The sequence below is a fragment of the Camelus dromedarius genome, chromosome 12 (assembly GCF_036321535.1).
Source record: "Camelus dromedarius isolate mCamDro1 chromosome 12, mCamDro1.pat, whole genome shotgun sequence".
NCBI lineage: Eukaryota > Metazoa > Chordata > Mammalia > Artiodactyla > Camelidae > Camelus > Camelus dromedarius.
In genome coordinates, this window is record NC_087447.1 from 46817558 (window position 1) to 46837973 (window position 20416).

The 20416-nt window shown below is 41.1% G+C and overlaps 1 protein-coding gene across 3 annotated transcripts in view; it reads left to right on the top strand.

Annotated features, from left to right (window-relative positions):
* The first annotated feature begins 3809 nt into the window (after positions 1-3809).
* Positions 3810-20416, top strand: part of RNF121 (ring finger protein 121) — a 64267-nt gene continuing 47660 nt past the window's right edge. Inside the window, exon 1 of one of the 3 annotated variants that reach the window (XM_031460247.2) lies at positions 3810-3909. In XM_031460247.2, coding sequence (XP_031316107.1) covers positions 3847-3909 — 63 coding nt within the window. In that variant the 5' untranslated portion in view covers positions 3810-3846. Of the gene's footprint in view, positions 3910-19412; positions 19518-20416 lie in introns of those variants that run through there. The other 2 variants (XM_010989023.3, XM_064492656.1) reach the window with 2 other exon arrangements.

The window sequence follows — 20416 nt, forward strand, 5'->3', positions numbered from 1 at the left end:
AAATTTTAAATATATGTAAAAACAAATATACTAGTATAGTGACCTCTCATGTATCTGTCACCTAGCTTCAACAATTCCTCGGGCAGAGGTGTTTTAAAGTTGTCTGAATGTCTTAAGCTGGGATCTCTCTCCAAATATTTACATCCTGTTTTAATCATGTTTGTTACCCACCTGGTCCCTAAAAATGAGTCCATGAGCCCTAATATACTCCTGACCATAATGGTCTTCTTGCCTCCTTCCTGCCAAAAAAAAAAAAGTTTCCCACCTCCAAGACTTTGCTCATGCCATTGCTTCTGCCTGGAATGCTCTTTACTTTTCCTACTGTCAAATCTAATGCATCTTTGATGCTCAAATGTCACCATCACTCTGCTCACGGTGATAGCTCCATCCTCTCAAATCCGTATTACAATTATTTGCGTCTATCTTTCATCCCTTGACCAATTATAAGCTCTTGGAGGACAGGTTTCATGTTTGATTTATTTCTATATCCCCAGTGTAAGAGGGAGAAACATACAGTTCCAGATTAACAAAAGTCTGCTGAATGAATGACCATAAAAATTAAGCTCCAGAGGGCCAGCCATCATGGAATGCTCAGAGTGAGGTAGACTGCTTTGACAGCAGTAATGAACTCTTAGTGAAAGCCACCTAAAGGTCACAGGTTACGTTCAAGATGGTGCAAAGGCTTCAATGAGAGAATGCAGAGTGAGTCCCAGTCACCTCTTGGCCTCCAGATTAATTAGAACTGATTACTCCCACTATAGAAACTCACTGAACATTGAGCTAGATGTTGGAGATACAAAAATAAATAAGATACGATCTATGTCTTGGAGAAACTCTTAGTATACATTTGTGATTTGACTGGAAAACTCCACCATTTCTCGTCACTAACACACAGATGTTTGACGTAGCCAGTCCCAAAACTACACTCTAGGCTTGGGGACCCTGCAGCTGTCGATCTTGTATATTTAATTTAGTTAATTTGGGGGGGGGGCGTGTCTAGTATGTAACAGGCACTGTACTAGGTTACACAGCAGTGAATTCAAGACATATACAATCTTTACCACCGTCTATCAAATTGCTTGTAGTTTTCCAAAGTTTAAGCACTTTCCGACCTCCCTGTCCTTCCATACACTGTTGTTCTTATTTTTTGGCAATTACTTATTTACCCTGTGTGTCTCCCAACTAGGTAGTGAGCTCTTTGAAGACAGGGATTTTTATCATGCTCACCATCTCCCACACCTCAGAGAGGTGCTGAAACAGCAGGCATAAAAAAATAGTAGTTTATTAAGTTAACCAAATTCTAATCAGAATTTCAGCAGAAGTTTCTGGCAGGCAAACACAACAAACTCATCAACCAATAAAGGGCCACAAATTGCTAAGACAATTCTAAAAAGATAGATCAAAGAGGTGGGGTTCAAGTCCTTGAAAAAAAGTACAAAGTTGCTGTAATTAAAACATAGTCTATAGAGACAAGCAAATAGTTTCCAGAAACAGACTCATACAAATGGGAATTTACAATCTGTTAAATAGAGCAGAATCATGACTTTGCCAGAAAAAGATGAAGTAATAAATGGCATTCAGAAAACTGGTTTGTAATGTGAAGAAAAATAAAAGCAGATCCCTACCTCACAACATACTAAAAAAAATTATACTCAAATGGGTTAAAGATGGAAACATGAAAAATACTTTCAGCTAACACAAAATCAAATGTTAAAATCAAATGACTGATGGAAAGAAGGTATTTGCAACATTTGCAACAACTTGGATAGTATTCAGAGTTATTTTTAAATACTACAAATCAGTAAGGGCAAGCAGTCCAATAGTAAACTGGAGAGAAGACACAAACATGTAACTCACATCAGATTAAATCTGAAAGACCAAAAGCCCATATAAAAATGTCCTCAGCCTTACTAATAATAAGGAATTGCAAATACCTCTTCTAAGGCTAGAAAAAAATTTAAAGTCTACAATATGAAGGATTAGCAGTAATATGGGGAAATGGGCCCTCTCATAAACACTTCCAGCACATCTTAATTTTAACTAGCTGCATTTCAAGAATAGCCACATGTGTCATAACTTGTTAAAACAGTACAGCTCTAGGGGGACTCAGATGTGCACGAAATGATACATTTAATGTTTCCTATAGCAAGAAGCATAAAACTCTAATTAGTTGAGGAATGGATAAATGAAATGTTATATATCATAAAATGGAGTAACAGTTAAAAGGAATAAATTAGATGTAAATATATATAAACATGGATAGCTCTCAAGAATAGATTTAAAGAATAAGTTATAGAATTATACACATAAAAACAGCACTTATGTTCAGTTAAAAAAGAAAATGAAACAATACTTATATTGTCCGTGACACATATAATTTTTTTTTCAACAGACTGGGAGAATACAGAGTTAATCATAGTAGTTGCTTCTGGGGCCAAAGAAAGGTTAATGAGTCTGAGGGTCAAAGACACAAATAAATTCAACTTTTATCTGTATCATTTTATCTTTTTTAAAAATGAGGAAGCAATCACATCAATTGTCATTTTGGGATTATGAGTATATGGTGTTTACAATATTCTTTGTATAAGGTTTTACATAATAAATATAATTCCCATTTTAAATAAATGAGATGCCTGTAGGTGCTGTAAATATCACCCTGTAACTTCCTGTTGGCCCCAAATAAAGTTGACTGTCGTTCTAATATTCTGTGAGCCCACAAGACACCTAGCCCTATCCAGGCAACCGGGACGTCCAGGGTGCGTGTGAGCAGGGTCCACAGGGTTCCGAAGTGTCGGGTCCCAATGTACAAATAATAAAGTGTTGTAAATGAGTTAGGAAGCTGTAAGTTCGGGTGCAGCATACTGAATAAGGTGTACAGGACAGGGTTAAAGGTAGTAAAGGTAGGAGCTGGTGCCACAGAATGCGGCCGTAGGAAAGAGTACGGAGACGTGTGAAATGGAACCTGAGGCGCGAGAGCCTAAGCAGCAGTTAGGGTGCCGTGGAGGTCCCGCAAGGCTCTTCAGCTCTCAGCTTCGGGAACCTAAGTCGCGCCGCTACTTCCACCACTCCTTGGAACGCGCTGTTCTATCCACTTCCTTGATGGTCATCCTCCCTCCCTTTCAGCCACTCCCCACCAACCCCCAACGCCCCTCACCCGGGATAATAGACCTCGATGAGCCACCGCTGCCTCAGATCGTGGACCACAAGCCCTTTCTCCCGCCAATTCGGCCCTCTGACCTCCGCCTTCTGAACCAAGCACCACTCTTCCGCCTCCCGAAGCCCGGGAATTCGTTCTCGGACCTCAAGAAGCCACTGCTTCTAGAAAATGACTCCCACCGAGGCAGGAAGGCATGTGCTACAGGCAGTAAAATACACTCGCGAGGTTTCTGTGTGTTGCACTCACTACAAATCTCCTCTCTAAAGAGCAGAATTGAAACTTCCGGGTCAGTTTCTATGCATTCTGGGAAATGTAGTCCCTCGTCTCCACGCTTCGGTCCTGTTGGCCAGAGTGAGGGAGCGTCGCAAAAGTTGACGATTTAGGGGCCCTTCCCTTTGGCACTCCAAAGGGGAAAATTGGTAAAATATTTGCACTGAAACTAATACAAGCTCAATTTCTCATTTTTCAAGAGCCCTCCCCCGCCGGAGCTTAGAAGCGCACGGGATCTGTCCCTCCTTGACCTTTACGTGAGCAGCGGGTGGACGGTCTCTTAGTTCCCATCGGGTCTCCGCCAGTCTTGGTGCCCCGCCCCTCCTGCCGGAGCCCGCGCCGCCGATTGGCTAGGAGCGCTTGAGCGGCGGAAGCAGCTGGCTCGCGCGGGGTCTGGGGGGAGGGGCAGGGCTGTGAAGATGGCGGCAGTGGTGGAGGTGGAGGTTGGAGCAGGTGCTGCCGGGGAACGGGAGCTGGATGAGGTGAGAGTTGAGAGTCGAGGAGAGGAGAGACTCAGCCTGAAACTGAAGGGAGGGGAGGGGAGGTATCAGGAGTAGGGGTCCTAGGAGAGACGGGATCCTGAGAGGAAAGGAGCCAGCTGGGGGGCGGGTGCGCGGAGAGGGAAATCAAAGCTTCCCTGGATTCCAGGACTCGAGGACTCGGAGGCGGTCATAGGGTAGAAGACTTGCAATAACCTCAAGGGTAGAGATGGAGGGCAAGAAGAGAAGCCAGAGGAGTGGGGGTATTAAGATTTGGGATGATTAGCTGAGGGTCCTAGGGAGGACTTAAAGGGCTGCCAGGTAGCCTGAATTGGAGGGGCGTGGACTTCTGCCAGGGAAAGCCGGGTTTTCACTGAGGGAGAGGACTCTAGGTTTGGAGTGGGGGTTGGGGACGCGGGCCGGGGAAGAGTGCTAATATACTAGTATTATAGCTTTGAGTTATTTTTATGTAAGAATTCTTTACATTCTAGAACTTTGTACATAATGTGGGCTCGGTAAAGTTTTGGTCAACGAGTGAACGAATGGATGAATGAACGATTGTATACTGGAATTCATCCATCTTCTTTACCAAACATTAAGTTTCATCTTTGTGCCGAGTCTTGGGGTAAGTGCTAGGGACACAAGAGACCCTCCCATCGAAGAGCTCACAGTCTGGTGGTGGGAGACACACAAGAAGACTAGTCATTGCATCAGAGATATAATGGTGGCACTGAGAAGAGCAGACCAGTGCAATTTGGGCAAGGTTAGGTTTCCCAGAGGAGATTAGTCTTAATGGGTAAGTGATTCTCTATCTCTCTCTTCTAGAGTTAGGAATTCTTTAAGGGTGAGCTCTTGAGGGTATATGTCCCCTTTAGCTACATAATAAGCATTTAACAACTGGTGTATTCAATTACCAGTGGTCCTTGAAGGAAATCACTAAGAGGAAGGAGACATTGAGTTTGAGGGGAATGAAGGGACAGCGCTGAGAAGCAGAGAGAGAAGGTGAGAAGTGGAAAGGGAAAAGATTCTGAGGCCTAGGGTACATTCATAGCTAGGGGTGCTTGTGGTCTTGCACATGGCAGCATACGGACAACAGGGAGGAATAGGAGGAAAGGGGTTGATCATAGGGAATGAAACCAGTGGGATCTCTGAGGGATCAGAATCATCGAGGCCCTAGCTGTGTATTGGGGGTGGATAGGTGGGGTCTGAGGATGAGGCTCAGAGAAAGGGAGTAGAAGTGGACTTGAGAAGCAAAGACTGTTGTTTGGTGGTGGGATGACTTGGAGGATTTGGTTCACCTGATTGGGATCATTAAGGTGGGGGGAGGAGATTGAGAAATTGACAAGTGGTCAGAGCAAGGAGAGATTTTTAAAGAAGCATTTTAGAACTATACCTTTCAATCACTAATGACTAGTGTTTGGATACCACTCGGTTGGTGAGGTGGGGTGGTTGTGGAAATGACTTCCAAGGCCCCTTTCAGCTTTAAGTTTCTGTGATTACAGTTGGCTGTGGTTCAGTGAGATACACTTGAAAGTGCCTTGAAAAAGGTAAATACTGTATTGAAGTTATTTTATGTGGTTTGTTAGTCATGGGCTCTCCTTTGAGGGGAGCCTAATTTCAGTTATATATATCAGGATTTATTGGGATAAAGAGCACAAGTTTTGTTTTGTTTTGGGGGAAGATAATTAGGTTTATTTTTTATTTTACTGGAGGTAATGGGTATTGAACCCAGGACCTCGTGCTTGTTAAGCATACACTGTACCACTGAGCTATATACCCTCTCCCCTCAAGAGCACAAGTTATGTCAGAGGAGAAAAGAACTTAAAGTTTTGATGTTAGACATTTTTTATTTTTCCTTCTTAGCTTTTCTTCCCTTGTTTTTTTTTTTAAGAACTTAAGAGCTTTTAGTAGCGTAATTATACTGCCAGAGCCTTAGGCCTAGAGGTCAGCTTTATATGTAACCACTAGCATTCATCTCAGAAAACTTCTATTTCTTGTTTGATTTACTAAGAAAGAATATAATCTGTCGTCTGAAAATTCTGTATGAGCTAGTTCTATCCTTTTCCTTGTGTGTTTAAGAAAGTAACTCTAAGTAGGAACCGTCATCCCTTCAGGCTCAAAAAAAAAAAAAAAAAAAGAAAGAGGGTTATGGTTTGGCAGACCTTAGTTTATGAGCTTGTGAGCAAGTTTTCACTAATGTCTCCCAGCTGTTTCTTAGCAGTCTTAACAAGTGAAAGAGAAGGTGAAATCCATCCTTTAATTTGTAATTATTGGTGTCTGCTGTGTATTATGCACTGGGAATTCAAAGATCAGTAAGACAGGATCTTTATCAATTTACAGTGTAGAGAAGAGACATGCAAATGGCCCACTGCAGTACTGGATAATTGCTGTCATGGAATTGTGTAACAAATTTAGTGGGGCACAAGAAACACTCAAGTCTGCTAGGAGGAGTCAGTGAAGTCTTTTTGATGGAGATGGGTTTCAGCTGAAAAATTAAAGGTTGGATTTACAAAGACGCAATGATTTGCACGTGGCATCAGAGTTGCCTTCCTGTACCACTTTCTGCTTGGTAGAGAGACTGGTGGAGCCCAGATTATAAAAGGGTAATGGATAGCCTAGCTAAGATGCAGTAGGTGCTCTTTTGATCACTTTGGGAAGATTGTGCTTGCTCTGGTTTGTTCCTCAGGATATTGGACCTGTGTTTTCCCATGTCAGATCCCATAAGATGGTCAGTAGTCTGGAATAGCAGCCATCAGTTCATTCATGTTCCTTTCCTCTTCTTTTGTCTTTTTCATTATTACTTTCTCTAGTAGTAAAGGTAATTTAGGCTTTGCTTACTGCTTCTCTGTTTTTGAGAGGTAGATAGAAAAGAGGGCTTAGGAAAAGAACTACCAGTAGAAAAGGCTATTGTTTATTGAGCCTTTACCATAAACCAGTCCCTGTTTAAGACCTTTTACCTACATTAGCTCATTACTAACAGCAGCTCTGTGAATTAGTTGGAGTTAACCGCATTTTATAAGTGAGGAGAATTCCACAGTTTGTGAGGAGGGAGTGCAGATTCCAACCCAAGTCTGCCTCTGCTATCCTGAACTCAGCCCATGCTATACTGAGCACCTTGGTTCTATTTTTCACACCAGACTTATCTTACCAAGGTAAACGACCACCTTCTTAATATACAAAAGTCTCATCTCCAAAACGTGAAGCAGCATTTCATTCCTGTGAAGTTCAAAGTGGGGGTTAACTAAAGGAATACTGTTTTTTCTATACAGGTCCTTTAACGTACTGAATACTCAATTCTCCTGAGCCCCTGGTCATGAGAAGTGATAAGCCCAGTGGCAGTCAGGGAGATGGTAGGTGGGTATAGCCAGCTCAGGCTAGGTATTAAACAGGCTGTGAAGACTGGCCAAGTTCTTTCAATTTGCTAAACCATGGGGTCTTGAGGATGTTAGGGATGATAAAGCATGGGTATCAGGTTGGAGGCTCACAAGCCAACCTACTCCTGGAGCCTGTGAGTTTCTTCTTGAAGGGGTAGCTGGTCAACCTGTGAGAGGAATTGGAGGCATCATCTTGGCATAGAGAGCTGGCTTGGGATCTAAGGTAAAAAAGCACTTCAGCATCCAATCAGGACCTGCCTCCCTGGCCAGTGCCTGTGAGTTTCGGATGTGTCTACTCTCAGTACTTCTTCATCTGCCAAAATGTTGTGATATCATGCAGATTAGTGAGGAGTTTCCAGCCCAAGTTCAAAGCAAGTATCCTAGCCTACAACTAACTTAAGTTATTGCCTTAAGTGCATAATTTATGTTTTGGGGGCCCTGTTTTATTCTTGTTAAGAGAGGAGATTGGACTAGATTGGCCAGTTTTAAACATTTATTTAGTCATGAAACCCTTTATTCAAACAAAATCTCACTTGGAGACTTGTCCCTGAAGGTCAGAACCCCTTGGGTGTCTCAAGCCACACTTTGAAAATCAGGGAGCTTTCTATTACTGCCCACTGATTGTGTGACCCTACTTTATGTTTCTTCGGCTCCCCAGTACTTCCTCCAGCCCATCCCTACCAAGCATTATTTTAACTGTCTCCCCCACCAGACATGCTACATGAGAGCAGAGTCCAATTCTGTCTTGCTCATCATCGTCATAGTCCCTTCACTCAGCTTGGTGCCTGGAATAAAGCAGGCACTTAATAAGTGTTTGATGTTATTATTTTTGAGTAGTGGTAATAATAGCTACAATTTAGTGAGTGTTTGTGATATGCCAGGTCCTCTGCTTAGTAGTATGTGCTTTTTTATTGAATGTTTACAGCATCCCTGTAAGAATTGAACTATTGGACTAAAGCTCTTTCTGGCTCTAACATACTATGTTCTGTGTTTCTGATGACTGGCAGGTCTTTGTCCATGCTGTCTTGTCTGCCTAGAGTACCTTTCCTTTCCCTATGTGTTTTTCCAAATCCCACCTGTACCTTAAGGTTCTACCCCAAGGCTCTCTTGGCTTATAGAACTATTCTGATCTACATCGATATCTTCTTTCCCCATCTTTCCTGGTTTTCTCAGTGTTCATGTATCAATTCATCAAACTTATGAAACACTGTCCGTGTACCAGGCACTGTGCTTTGCTTGATCATACTAAGATGGAGAAAGTATGATAACTGCCTTCAAGGAGTTCACAGACTAGCACGGATGGGGAAAGACTGATAAATAACATGACAGTGGAGTAGGTGCTGTGGGTAGATCAAGGAGGAAGTGGCCATTTATTGTCATATCTCCTCTTTCCAGGCAGGCTGTGGAAGTCCCCATCCCTTGCTTCTTCAAAGTAGTAATCTTGATCTGTTTTGTTTTTTGTTTTTCTCCTGTGGGTCTCTCCCTGTAGACATTTGATAAATGTCCCTTGTTTCCAAGGATTTTCTTCTCTACGGATTCTTGGTTAAAGTCAAGATCTTATTGAGAGATTGAGACATGTGTGACTGAAGTTTAATCTTGGCTATCTCACCATGTATCTTTGGTTTTTTTTAAGGCATGTAAAGTGAGTAATAGCATAATGTAGTGAGGGAAAACCTAGAGTAGTAAACAGTAGACTTGGGTTCTGGACTAGACTAGGAATAGCAGATTTGTTTTATCTCAGAGACAGACAAATGATAATAGATGCTTAGATGGCTGTGTTGAAAGGATTCCGAGGCCAGGGCTCACCAGGAGAGTGCTGAGGGAGAGTGCTCAAGGCAAAGTAATATGGTACTTACTCTGTGCTGGCTCCTGTGCCAAGTGTTTTATATGCATTATCTAATTTAATACCACAGCCTTACAAGGTAGGTACTATTATGGTTATATCCATTCTATAGCTGTGGAAACTGAGACATAGAGAATTTAAGTCAGTTGCCCAATGTCATGCAGCTAGGTAAGTGACAGGGCTAGGGTTCAAATCCAAAATGACTCCAGCATCTGTGCTCTTGACAACTCTGGGCAGTATGAGTACTGTGTGCTTCCCATACTGTCCTCCACTAGACATTTCTCCAGCGTAAGTATAGGACTTCATTTACAGAGGGGATTTGACTGGGGTCATGCTATTTGTCTTTCTCTCCTATGAGACTGGCTTCTCCTTGGAAGCTCTATCCATCCTTACACCCCTGGTGCCTGGCGTAGAGTGTGATTCAATAAATGTATGAAGATACAAACTTACGAAAGATTCCGACCGCTCCATACCTTTACTCTTTATCTGTGAAATGATAGGTTTGGACTAGATGACCTTCTAGAAGTCTCTTGCAGCTTTGAAAATCCTTGATCCCAGTATTTCACTCTGCCTTGTGTTTCCTACAATTCCTATTAGGTACTCAGTAAATCCTAGTGAATGACTGAATGAAGGTATAATTATTACTAATACTCTGTGCTAATAATATTGGGATGAGAAAAGAAAAAAACAGTGATATGGAAATTGTAGACAAAAAAGCCTACATACAACCTCCAATTCCATAACCTTTGACTTTTTATGCAATCAGAGTCTCATACTCTGGCAGATGTGCTGTCTACAGATGGTATTCCATTTGGTTTCCCGTTACAACACCTCCCATCCCCACCTCACTCTTCCTTTTTGCAAGTCAGTTTTTGGTTAACCTGTGACTTGGTAACTTATCTACTTCCAGAAGGAATTTAAGGTGTCATCTGGTCAATAAAGGAGGGTAGGAGAGAGAGGAAAAGATGAAGAGGAATGTTCTAACTCCTTGAGTGCAGGGACTGGCTTTCTCATCTATGTACATTCCTCAGTGCCTTGCCCAGTGCTTGGCACATAGCAGACATTAATATATTTGTTGAATAAATGAGAATGCTTGTAGGTTTGGTTACTCAGGTTTAAGGAAGTGTTGAGTAGATTGCAAAAGTTAACTGACGCCCTCTCTATTCTGGTGATAACACAATAGCACCTGACAGTACTATTTGCTTATAAACTGCTTATGAAGCATTTCCATTTGATTAATGCTGTATTGCTTCTTATGAGTGAGTCATAAACATGGAATCTGAGGACTTGCTTTCTGCCCCATAGGGCCCTACGTAGATATCTATCAACACATACCATGTTCTGTTGTTTGTCTCCTTTATTGAGCAGTGAACTCCTTGAGGGGACAGAACTGCATCATTTTTCATCTCTGTTTTCCCAGCACCTAATCTCTCACAGTGGCTAGCATAGATATTCAAATGCTTATTACACTTGAATCTTAATTTTTTCATTTTTAAATTTATTCTATTTTTTCCCATTTTTTTAGTCAAACTATAGTCAGTTTATAATGTGTCAATTTCTGGTGTATAGCATAATGTTTCAGTCAAGCATATACGTATATTCCTTTCCATATTCTTTTTCATTACAGGCTGCTACAAGATACTGAGTATAGTTCCTTGTGCTATACAGTATAAACTTATTTATTTATTTTATACATAGTGGTTAGTATCTGCAAATCTTGAGCTCCCAGTTTACCCCTTTCCACCCCCTTTAGCCCCTGGTAACCATAAGTTTGCTTTCCATGTTTCTGTTTTGTAAATAAGTTCATTTGTGTCTTTTTTTTAGATTCCACATATAAGTGATACCATATGGTATTTTTTTTCCCTCTTTCTGGCTTACTTCACTTAGAATGACGATCTCCAGGTCCATCCATGTTGCTGCAAATGGCATTCTTTTTTATGGCTGAATAGTATTCCATTATCTATGTATAACCACAATTTCTTTATCCAGTCATCTGTCAGTGGACATTGAGGTTGTTTCCATGTTTTGCCTTTTATAAATAGTGTTACTACAAACACCTTAGGTTACATGTGTCTCTTCAAATTATATTCCCTCTGGATATATGCCCAGGAATGAGATTGCTGGATCACATGACAAGTCTTTTTTTAGTTTTTTGAGGAATCTCCAAACTGTTTTCCATAATGGCTGCACCAAACTACATTCCCACCAACAATATAGGAGGGTTCCCTGTTCTCCACACCCTCTCCAGCATTTATCGTTTGTGGACTTTTTAATGATGGCCATGCTGACTGGTGTGAAGTGATATCTCATTGTAGTTTTGATTTGCATTTCTCTGATAATTAGTGATATCGAGCATTTTTAAACTTGAATCTTAAATCTAATCCACCCACCCATGTTGAACATCCCCAGTAAGTGATCACCTAGTCTGTGTTTAAACTCCTGTAATGATAGGGAGGTTATCATTCTATGGTCAGTCTGTTCCCTCATTGAATACCTCTGTTGCGGTATTTTTCAAATTGAGCTAGAATTCTTATTTCTGTAGCTTCGATTTTTTAGTCCTTCTTTTCCAGCTCCTGTGTCTGCATCTTTGACCCATGGAGGCACATGCACTGCCAGAGAATGCCTCTGGGGGTGTAGGCTCTGTCCACGTGGGGCTATTTGGCCTAACAGCATACTCCGCGAAAGCTAACCTAAGATAATCCGTCTGATAATTGTTCTTCTTCTCTACTTTATTTCTTTGTGTTTTCCCTTCTAGAAGTCATTTGTTATCTCTCTGCTCCTCAGAGGCGAATCTGTAGGTAAACATAAACTCATTAGTTCTCTCTAAAGTGCAGCTTTCCCAAGAGGATGCTGAGTTATGGCCATGGGGCTTTTGGCCCTGAGCAAGTAGGGAGAACCAATGGGGAACAGGGAAGCTGGAGGCAGAGAGCATAGCCCTGCCAAGGTCTGTGTTCCCTTTCCCATTCTCCCCCTCTTCCCAGTAGGATGTTCTCAATAATTGCATGTGGCTGTTACTTGGGAGGCCTCCAGTGGCATTTTACTCTCCATTGCCCATAGGATTGAGCCCAACCTCTTCTTGAGCCTGTCATTTAGTGCCCTGCAGAAGCAGGCTTTTCTCTTATTCTAATGATAATAACTAATTTTTTTAGTGCATACTATATGCCAGGCATTATGCTAAGCATTTTAGATGCATTAGCTCTTCTAACTCCATTTAAATACTATTATTTTCTTTACTTCCAGATGAGTAAAAACTAAGGCATATGTAAGTAATTTATTTAAGGTTGTTTAGCTTGTAAGTGGAATTGGGATTTGAACCTAGTGATGTAACTCCATGATCTCTATTGCTGTTGTACCCTATAACATGGTTTCACTGTTTTCAAAATTCACCGTATATTTATTGAACATTCAGTTATACCAGATACTTTATTTGGTCTTGGGAATTCATAAATGGATAAAGAAACTATCTGTGCTCCAAAAGAATTCATGATCTAGTGGGGAGAGGGACCTATCAAGTGATAATGACAATGTAGTGTGATGGGTAGAGTTATGTACAGGTACCACAGGCACATGGAAGGAATGCGTAAGTGTATTGGGGAGAGTTAGGGAAGACTTCAGAGAGGATATGACATTGGGCTGATTCTTAAAGGAGGGGTAAAGTTTTTCATATGGCTAGGAGGCCAGTTTATGCCAAGGTAAGAGTATGTATGTAAAGGAATGGAGGCATGATATCTCTAAGCAAACTATTAAACATACTATTCTCTACTAATAAAACTAATAAAAATTTATTGATACTGGCTTGCTTTGTGCAAGGCACTGTGTTAGGCACTTGGGTTGTGAGGAAACGTGCTTAATCATGTTTCATGCCTTCAGGGAGCTTATATGGTTCAGTTAGAAAAATAGGACAGGTAGTCCAGTTGGAAAGGCTATAATTATAAAATAAGAAGTTCTAAATACTTTATCAGTAAAAAAACAAAATGCTGTTAGGGAAGTAAATCCCTTCTCATTGAAATGATTACAGAAGACTTTGTGGAGAGGAACCATCTGAGCTGGGCCTTAATGGGTGATTTAAATTTCACTAGAGAGTGAGTATCAGGAATAAAGACCCCAAGTAAATACGAGAAAGAAGGATGTGTTTGGTGATCAGCAAGATAAAGAGTACTAAGTACTAAATCTGGAAACATAGATTGGGGCCAGTATGAGGTTGACTTTAAATGCTAGGCTGAGGAGTTAAGATCTATTCATTCACTCCTTCAGTCATCAGTTACTGAATGCTTGTGTATGCCGATGTGGTGCTAGGGACACAAAGATGAAGACATAGCTCCTGCTTTCAGGAGGCTAATAGTCACATAGGGGAGGACAGACATGGAAACAAATGATGTAGTATAGTTGTACTTGTGTGTGTGAGGTACTGTGGTGGCAAAGGAGGGTTGATTAACTCTGCTTGAAATCATTAAAGACAAGATGCTTGAATTGGTTCTTGAGGATTAAGTTTGAGTTCAGTAGTTAGTCAAATGTCTGTGAGGTAGAGAGGAGTGATCCAGCAAAATGAAAAGGTATGCAAAGGCTTGGAGGCATTAAACAGCATGGAATATTCTGGGAACTAATAATTTCTATATAATCAGAGTTTAGGTTAAATTTCGGGGAACAACAGTGAGTGTTAAGGTTGGCGAGGCTTTTTTAACAACATCCTAAGAAACTTGGGCTTGTAACATTTTTCAGATCTAAGTCTCAGAATGATCAAGTCTGGTAGAAGTGTGGAAATTATTTTTGGATAAATCAGCTTGGAGAAAGGAGAAGAAATTACTTGGGAGGACTGCAGTAGTAGAGGTGGTAGGTATTGGAGCACGAGTGAAGGCAGTGAGGGAAGAGAAAAGTGAGCAGCTATAAAAATATTAAATAGCAGTGCTTCCACTTTTTTTTTTGTCCTTTCCATCCCACTCCCTAATTCATTCACTCACATATCCATCAAACATTTATTAAGTATGTAATCTGTGTTGTTTATTCTTTCCTTCTTCAAATACTGTGACTTCAGGATGTCAGGGATTTTTCTAAGTCCCAGTAATTCAGCAATGAACAAGACAACCATGGTCCTTGCTCTTGTGGAGTTTACCTTCTAACAGGGGAAACACAGATACAACCAATAAGTAAGAAGCAGGATAACTCCAAGTGGTGCTAGGTGCTCTGAGGGAAGTAGGGTGATAGGATGGAGAACGACTCCAGGAGAGGTGCTACTGTCAACAGCGTGGTTATGGAAAGTCTCTGGGGAGGTGTTGTTTGAACAAAGACCTGAATGAAGATGACTTAGCAGTTTGGAGATTTGGAAGCATACATGTGTCAAGTGGGAGACAGATTGGTAGGAATGAATTAGGCATGTCTTGGGACCAAAAAAGAAGGCCAGTATGACTGAATCATAGTGAGTAAAGGAAAAATCATATGAGATCAGGAAATTTGTCAGAGTTAGATCTGTAAGGCCTTGTGGATGCTGCTAAATGTGTTGAATTTTATTGCGAATGCAATGAAGATTTTGGATGGTTTTTAAAATAGGAGTGAGGTGAGCTAATTTGCATTTTTCAAAATGATCTCTCTCTCTGCGTTGAGGAGAATGGATTGTATTCAAGGAGGGCAGTTGGGAGACTTGCAGTGGAGAAATGATAGTGTTGGAGTTGTGGGTGTTGGGTAGGGAGGCAGAGGTGATGGAGAAAAGTAGATGAAATCAGAATATGTTTTGATACAAAAAAGTATGTTTTGAAGTGGAGTCTACAGGACTTCCGGTGGTTTGGATATGAGATGTAAGGGAAAGAAAATAATCAAGTTGATTTTAAAGTTTTCTAGACTTGTTTTGCTTTGACTTGAGTAGTTGGCAGTATCATGGCTGATGTTACCATGTACTGAACAAGAAGGATGGGGAGAAAATGTGAAAAATTGTAATTGGTCATGTTAAGTTTGAGATGGCTATTTAAACATCTTAAGTGGTGGTGTCAGTTAGGCAGTTGGAAACGAGCTTAAGAGTCAGGGAAGAGATCTGGATATTGGTTCAGGACTCTGAAGATGTGGCGTTTTATCCTAGCTCTACCACACAGTTGTTACCTGAGGTAAGTCAGTGAGACACTCTGAACTGCAGTGTTGTCAGCTTAAAATAAAGATCAAGTTACTTGTTATGCCAGCCTCATGTGTATGGTGGGAGAGTCCTGTTTACTCATTTATCCATTCATCAAACAAACACTGAGCATTTACCAAGGCACTGTCTTAGCTGTGAAGAATGATAGAGACATAGGCCCTGCTCTCAGACCACTCATAGTCCAGTGGGACAGTTAGTCAAGTAAAGAGGTGTAGTAACTGCTGTAATACAGAGAAGCACAGAGATCTCTGGGAGCACAGAAGATGGTGGGCAAGGGATCAGGAAAGGCTCCCCAGAGAAGTGGCTCTTTAGCTGATGTGAAAAATGACTAGAAATTAACCAGCCAAAGAAAGAAGGGATGGGCCCGCTAGGAAGGAGGAACAACATGTGCAAGGTGGGAGGCAAGAGGAAGAGAACCAGCCCGTTGGGGGCACAGGGTGAGGTTTAGTGTTGCTGGAGCATCAGAGTAGAAGGTGGGGAGTAATAAGAAAGTAAGAAGACTGGAAAGGGAGGCAGGTGTGAGATTATGAAAGGTCTTATATGCTGGGCTAAGGAGTTTGGAATTTTAATGGATGTGTAATAGATGATTAGCTATGGGAGAGCCTGAAGCACTTAGGTGAGTGACATGGATCAGATTTGCATTTTAGAAAGATCACTCTGGGGACAGAAATGGAGAAAGGATTAAAGAGGCAGGGAAGGCTTGCCTTAATCCAGGCAGGTAGGGCTTCCAGATGTATCTAATTCCAAAGGGCATGTGCTTTCTGCTGTATTATACGTAGTGCAAGGAGGCATATGTTGAGTGCCAGAGGAGTGGGGAAGCAGAGGAAGGTAAAATTGGAAAGGCATACTGGGGTCCGATCATGGCCTTGTGCAATCATAAGAGCTCTCTCAATGCTGTCATGGAGGGCACGGTGTATCCTACTGAGGAGTTCTTACTTTCTCTCTCTCTCTCTCTCTTTTTTTTTTTTTTTTGGTATACATATATTTATTGAAGTATGGTCAGTTTACAGTGTTGTGTTGGTTTCCAGTGTATAGCATCATGCTTTAGTCATACATGAACAGACATATATTCGTTTTCATCCTCTTATTCATTAAGTTACTACAGGATATTGAATATACTTCCCTGTGCTATACATTATAACTTACTTTCTCTTATAGGCAGCATTGGGACACCAGATGATTTTGAACTTGAGTAACACAGTGACTGGCAAGAAGGGCATGAAGTTGAAGGGCTTGGGTGATGTTTGTAGCTTGAGTAATAGAAAAGAAGAAAGAGATGGTAGGGACATTTCCTGCCCCAGTGACTTAGGCCTTCTGGTACAACCAGCCATGTTCTTCAGTTTTTCCTTCTCCCCAAAGCTTCCTTCAGTCCTATTTGTATGCTGTGTTAAGTTTGGAAAATACTTACTGTTGACTATTAATAATCACAAAGGATTTCATGTTAGTGCTTTTTTATGAGGAAGAGTTACTTTCTAACTTAGAAGCCACAAAGAATGGAGCACCTTTGCTAGCTGTACATCTCTGATGTGGTCCAGATACCAAACTGTGTCTTTAATCAACTTCTGAGCTCCTTAAGGAGGAGAAAGTTTACTTCAAGCAGGGCCAAAGTATCATTCACTGCTATAGATGAACATAGCTTGTGATTCTGTCATGTGGTTGGTGTCTCCCACTGACTGTGGGAATGGAGGGAGGGGGCCAGTTTTCCAAGTGATGGAACATTTTGATGACTACTTCTGAGTGAGGGCCACTGTAGGATGGCTTCTTCAGAAGTTGCTTATTGTCAGAGAGCAGCAGCTGTCTCAGGGGTAAGTGGTAGCAGCCATTATAAATGGGTAAGTTCTGTTACTTTCAGATGGCTTTCCCAGTTCTTCTGAATTCTTCTGCAGCATCATCCCCACTGTTGGTTCAAGTGAGAATTATTCAGTCCTGTGTATATATTTCCAAAGCATATGCTTTGTGTCTAGTGCTAGGTGTGAAGTGTGAGGGAGATGCAGAACGAGTAAGGCATTACCTTGTTTTCAAAGCAGTTAACGTTACTGTAACATCCACTTAACATTTATTGAACACATCCAGTGTGCCAGATTACATGCTAGTTCTTTGATGTAAAAATGAGTAAGATACAGATGATCCTCGGGCCATTTTCCACCCAGTAGGATTGCTAAATGGGAGAAGGTATTTGCAAACCACGTGTCTGATAAGGGACTGTGTTCAGGATATGTAATGAACTTTTACAGCTCAACAAGAAAAAGATAATCTAATAAAAAAATGAACAAACGATTTGAATAGACTTTTCTCCAAAGAAAACATACAAATGGCCAATAAGCACATGAAAAGATGTTGAACATCATTAGTCATCAGAGAAATGCAAATCAAAACCATAATGAGATGTATCACTTCATACCCACTGTAATCAGAAAGACGTGATAACAAGTGTTGTTGTGGATGTGGAGAAATTGGAATCCTCATACACTTCTAGTAGAAATGTAAAATTGTGCAGCTGCTATGGAAAATAGTTGGGCAGGTCTTCAAAAGGTTAAGCATAGAGTTACCATATTACCCAGTAATTCCATCCCAGGTATATATTTGAGAAATAAAAATATGTCCACATAAAAGCACATATAAATGAAAGGTCCAGAACAGCAAGTCTATAGAGACACAAAATAAATTAGTGGTTCCTTAGGTCTAGGGGTAGGAATGGGGAGTTGGGCACTTAACCTGAGCTTTCTCTTTAGCGTGATGGAAATTATTTAAACTAAGATGTTGTACAACTCTGTAAATGTATGAACAGTCATTGAATTGTCCACCTAAAATGGTGCTGTACTTCAGCAAAACTTTAAAAATAAGAAAAGATTGAGGGGTGGTTATAGCTCAGTGGTAGAGTGTATGCATGAGGTCATCGGTTCAATCCCCAGTACATCTGTGAAATAAAAAATAACAATAAATAAATAAACCTAATTACCCGCAAAAATTAAAAAAAAAAAAAGAAAAAATTCTTGGCTTCATGATGATTAGAGGCCAGTGATGGAAACAGACTCAGAAACAAGTATAAAAAGTAATAAATGTGACCTTAGAGGTGTTTGCAAATTGTAAATTTCTGCAGGAGAACAGAAGAGAAAATGAATTACTCCACCTGAGGAAATCTGCTAGACTCTAAGCTCCTTGAGAGCGAGAGCTATTATTTATCATATCCCCTGTCCAGAGCTTAACACATGATTAGGTAACAGTTGTTGAATGGATGTGTGAATGAATAAAGTCAGAGAATGTGTCACAAAGGAGGTGATATTTGAGCTACATCTTAAAGAGATAATAGGAATGAACTAGACTGTGAAGATGAGGAAAGAATTCTAGGGCGAGAAGGGCAGCAGCCAGAGCACTGAGAGACGGAACGGAGAGCATGTTAGAATGACAGGTATTCAGCGTGGCTGGAGTAAAAGCCATTTGTTAGAGGTGATGAGATAATTAGCTGGTTGTACCAGATTATAAAGTATTTTGTGTGTCATACATAGGAGTTTGGACTTCAATCCGAAGGCAGTCAAAAGTTATCAGTTTGTCAAAGTAGGAGACTGTTGCAGTCAGATGTGCGCATCTGATAAAGATCACTGTGACTGATCCTGTTAAGAGTCTGTTCTGGCAAGGTTAAAGTCAGGGAGATCACCTCGGAAATCACTGCAGTAGTCTAGGAGGGAGTGCGAGATCAAGTCTGAACCAAGGAGGTGTGGCAATGAAAAACTGGAGGGAGATTTCATAGGTGAGTAGGTGTGGTCAGTTTAGACTTCAGGGCTTTAGGAGTTTCATAGAAAGCTATAGAAAGTTCTGTTCTGGAGGAGATGGCATCTGGATTGGATCTTTAAGGATGGAAGAAAAGTATAGAGCATATGGGAAGCTAGAGTACATAAAAGAAAGCGTGAGAGAGGAGAGCTAGGTGAGGGGGAAGCCAGTCTGAGAAATATGAATTTGATGGGATAGGAATAGAAGAACCCCCACATTTGATAATTGTTGAATGGGAGAGAGGTATTAAACTTTTCCTTCCACTTTTGTGTAAGTTTGAAAAGTTTCGTTAAAAAAGCTTTCCAGTTCACCTGGCCTGGAGGGTGTGCTTTCTGGTGATGGTAGGAGGGGTGGGAGTGGAGGGCAGACAGCACAGCCATCATTACAGCCAGCATCTACTCTCACTCTACTGCCCAAAGTGTGCTGTCCACGTCAAGCTTTACAGTTTGGCTCAGCATATCCAGTGTCTGCATGATTCCCAGCTGATTTACGAAGTCTGAAAAGTGAGGTAATTCCACTTTGATTTATTGGCCTTGAATTCTTGGCAGGGCTTAGGAATTGGAGAAGAATGTGAATGAGAGGAGAATGGGGAGCTATGAATATGGTTAGCCTATGAAACTTTGGACATCACTTGCTATCCTAATCACTTAGTAGACCACATTATCTGTACCCACCAGATAGAGGCAGCCAGCCTGGTGATTTTGCTGTATTAAGAGCAGGTTCAGGAGCTAGCTTATCTCTCCTTCTCTGGGCTTATGCAGCATTTTGTTTATATGTCAATGGTTATCCTTATCACATTATGTTTAATAGTCTGTTTCCGCCCTGCTCCCTAGACTGTGACTACTGCAAGGGCAAAGGTTGGGCTTATTCATCTCTAATGTTCTGTGAAAGACTGAAGTCTGTAGCTGCATGGTTGACCAATCTCTAACTTGAAAAGGTCAGTTGAGATCTATGAAATGCCAGGTTGCCTTGATGGATAGAGTTCCGGAGTTTAGGGCCCTTTAAAATTAGCAGGTACTTGAAACCAGGGCAAGAAGCCATCCCTCAAGTGATGGATATTCCTGATGCATGCATATGGTAGTCACTTGGTAAATTTTCATTGATTTAATTTGGTGGCATCCTGTTATATCACACCTCACCACACTGAAGGCATTTTCCTTTTACTTCCATGGTAACTAAGGAAACTGGCAGTTTAGAAAGCCAGAATATTATAGCTGACTCCAAAGCTTTGGTGTTAGATGGATTTAGTATGAATTATTATAGCATTTTAGCTTTAAGGGACTTTGAAAATTACTTAAGCCAACTTTCTCATTTTATATATGGGGAAACTAAGGCATAGAGAGAAGTGCCCTGTTCATTGACATCTAGCAAGTAACAAATTTAAAAGAAGAGAAATCATATACTGTC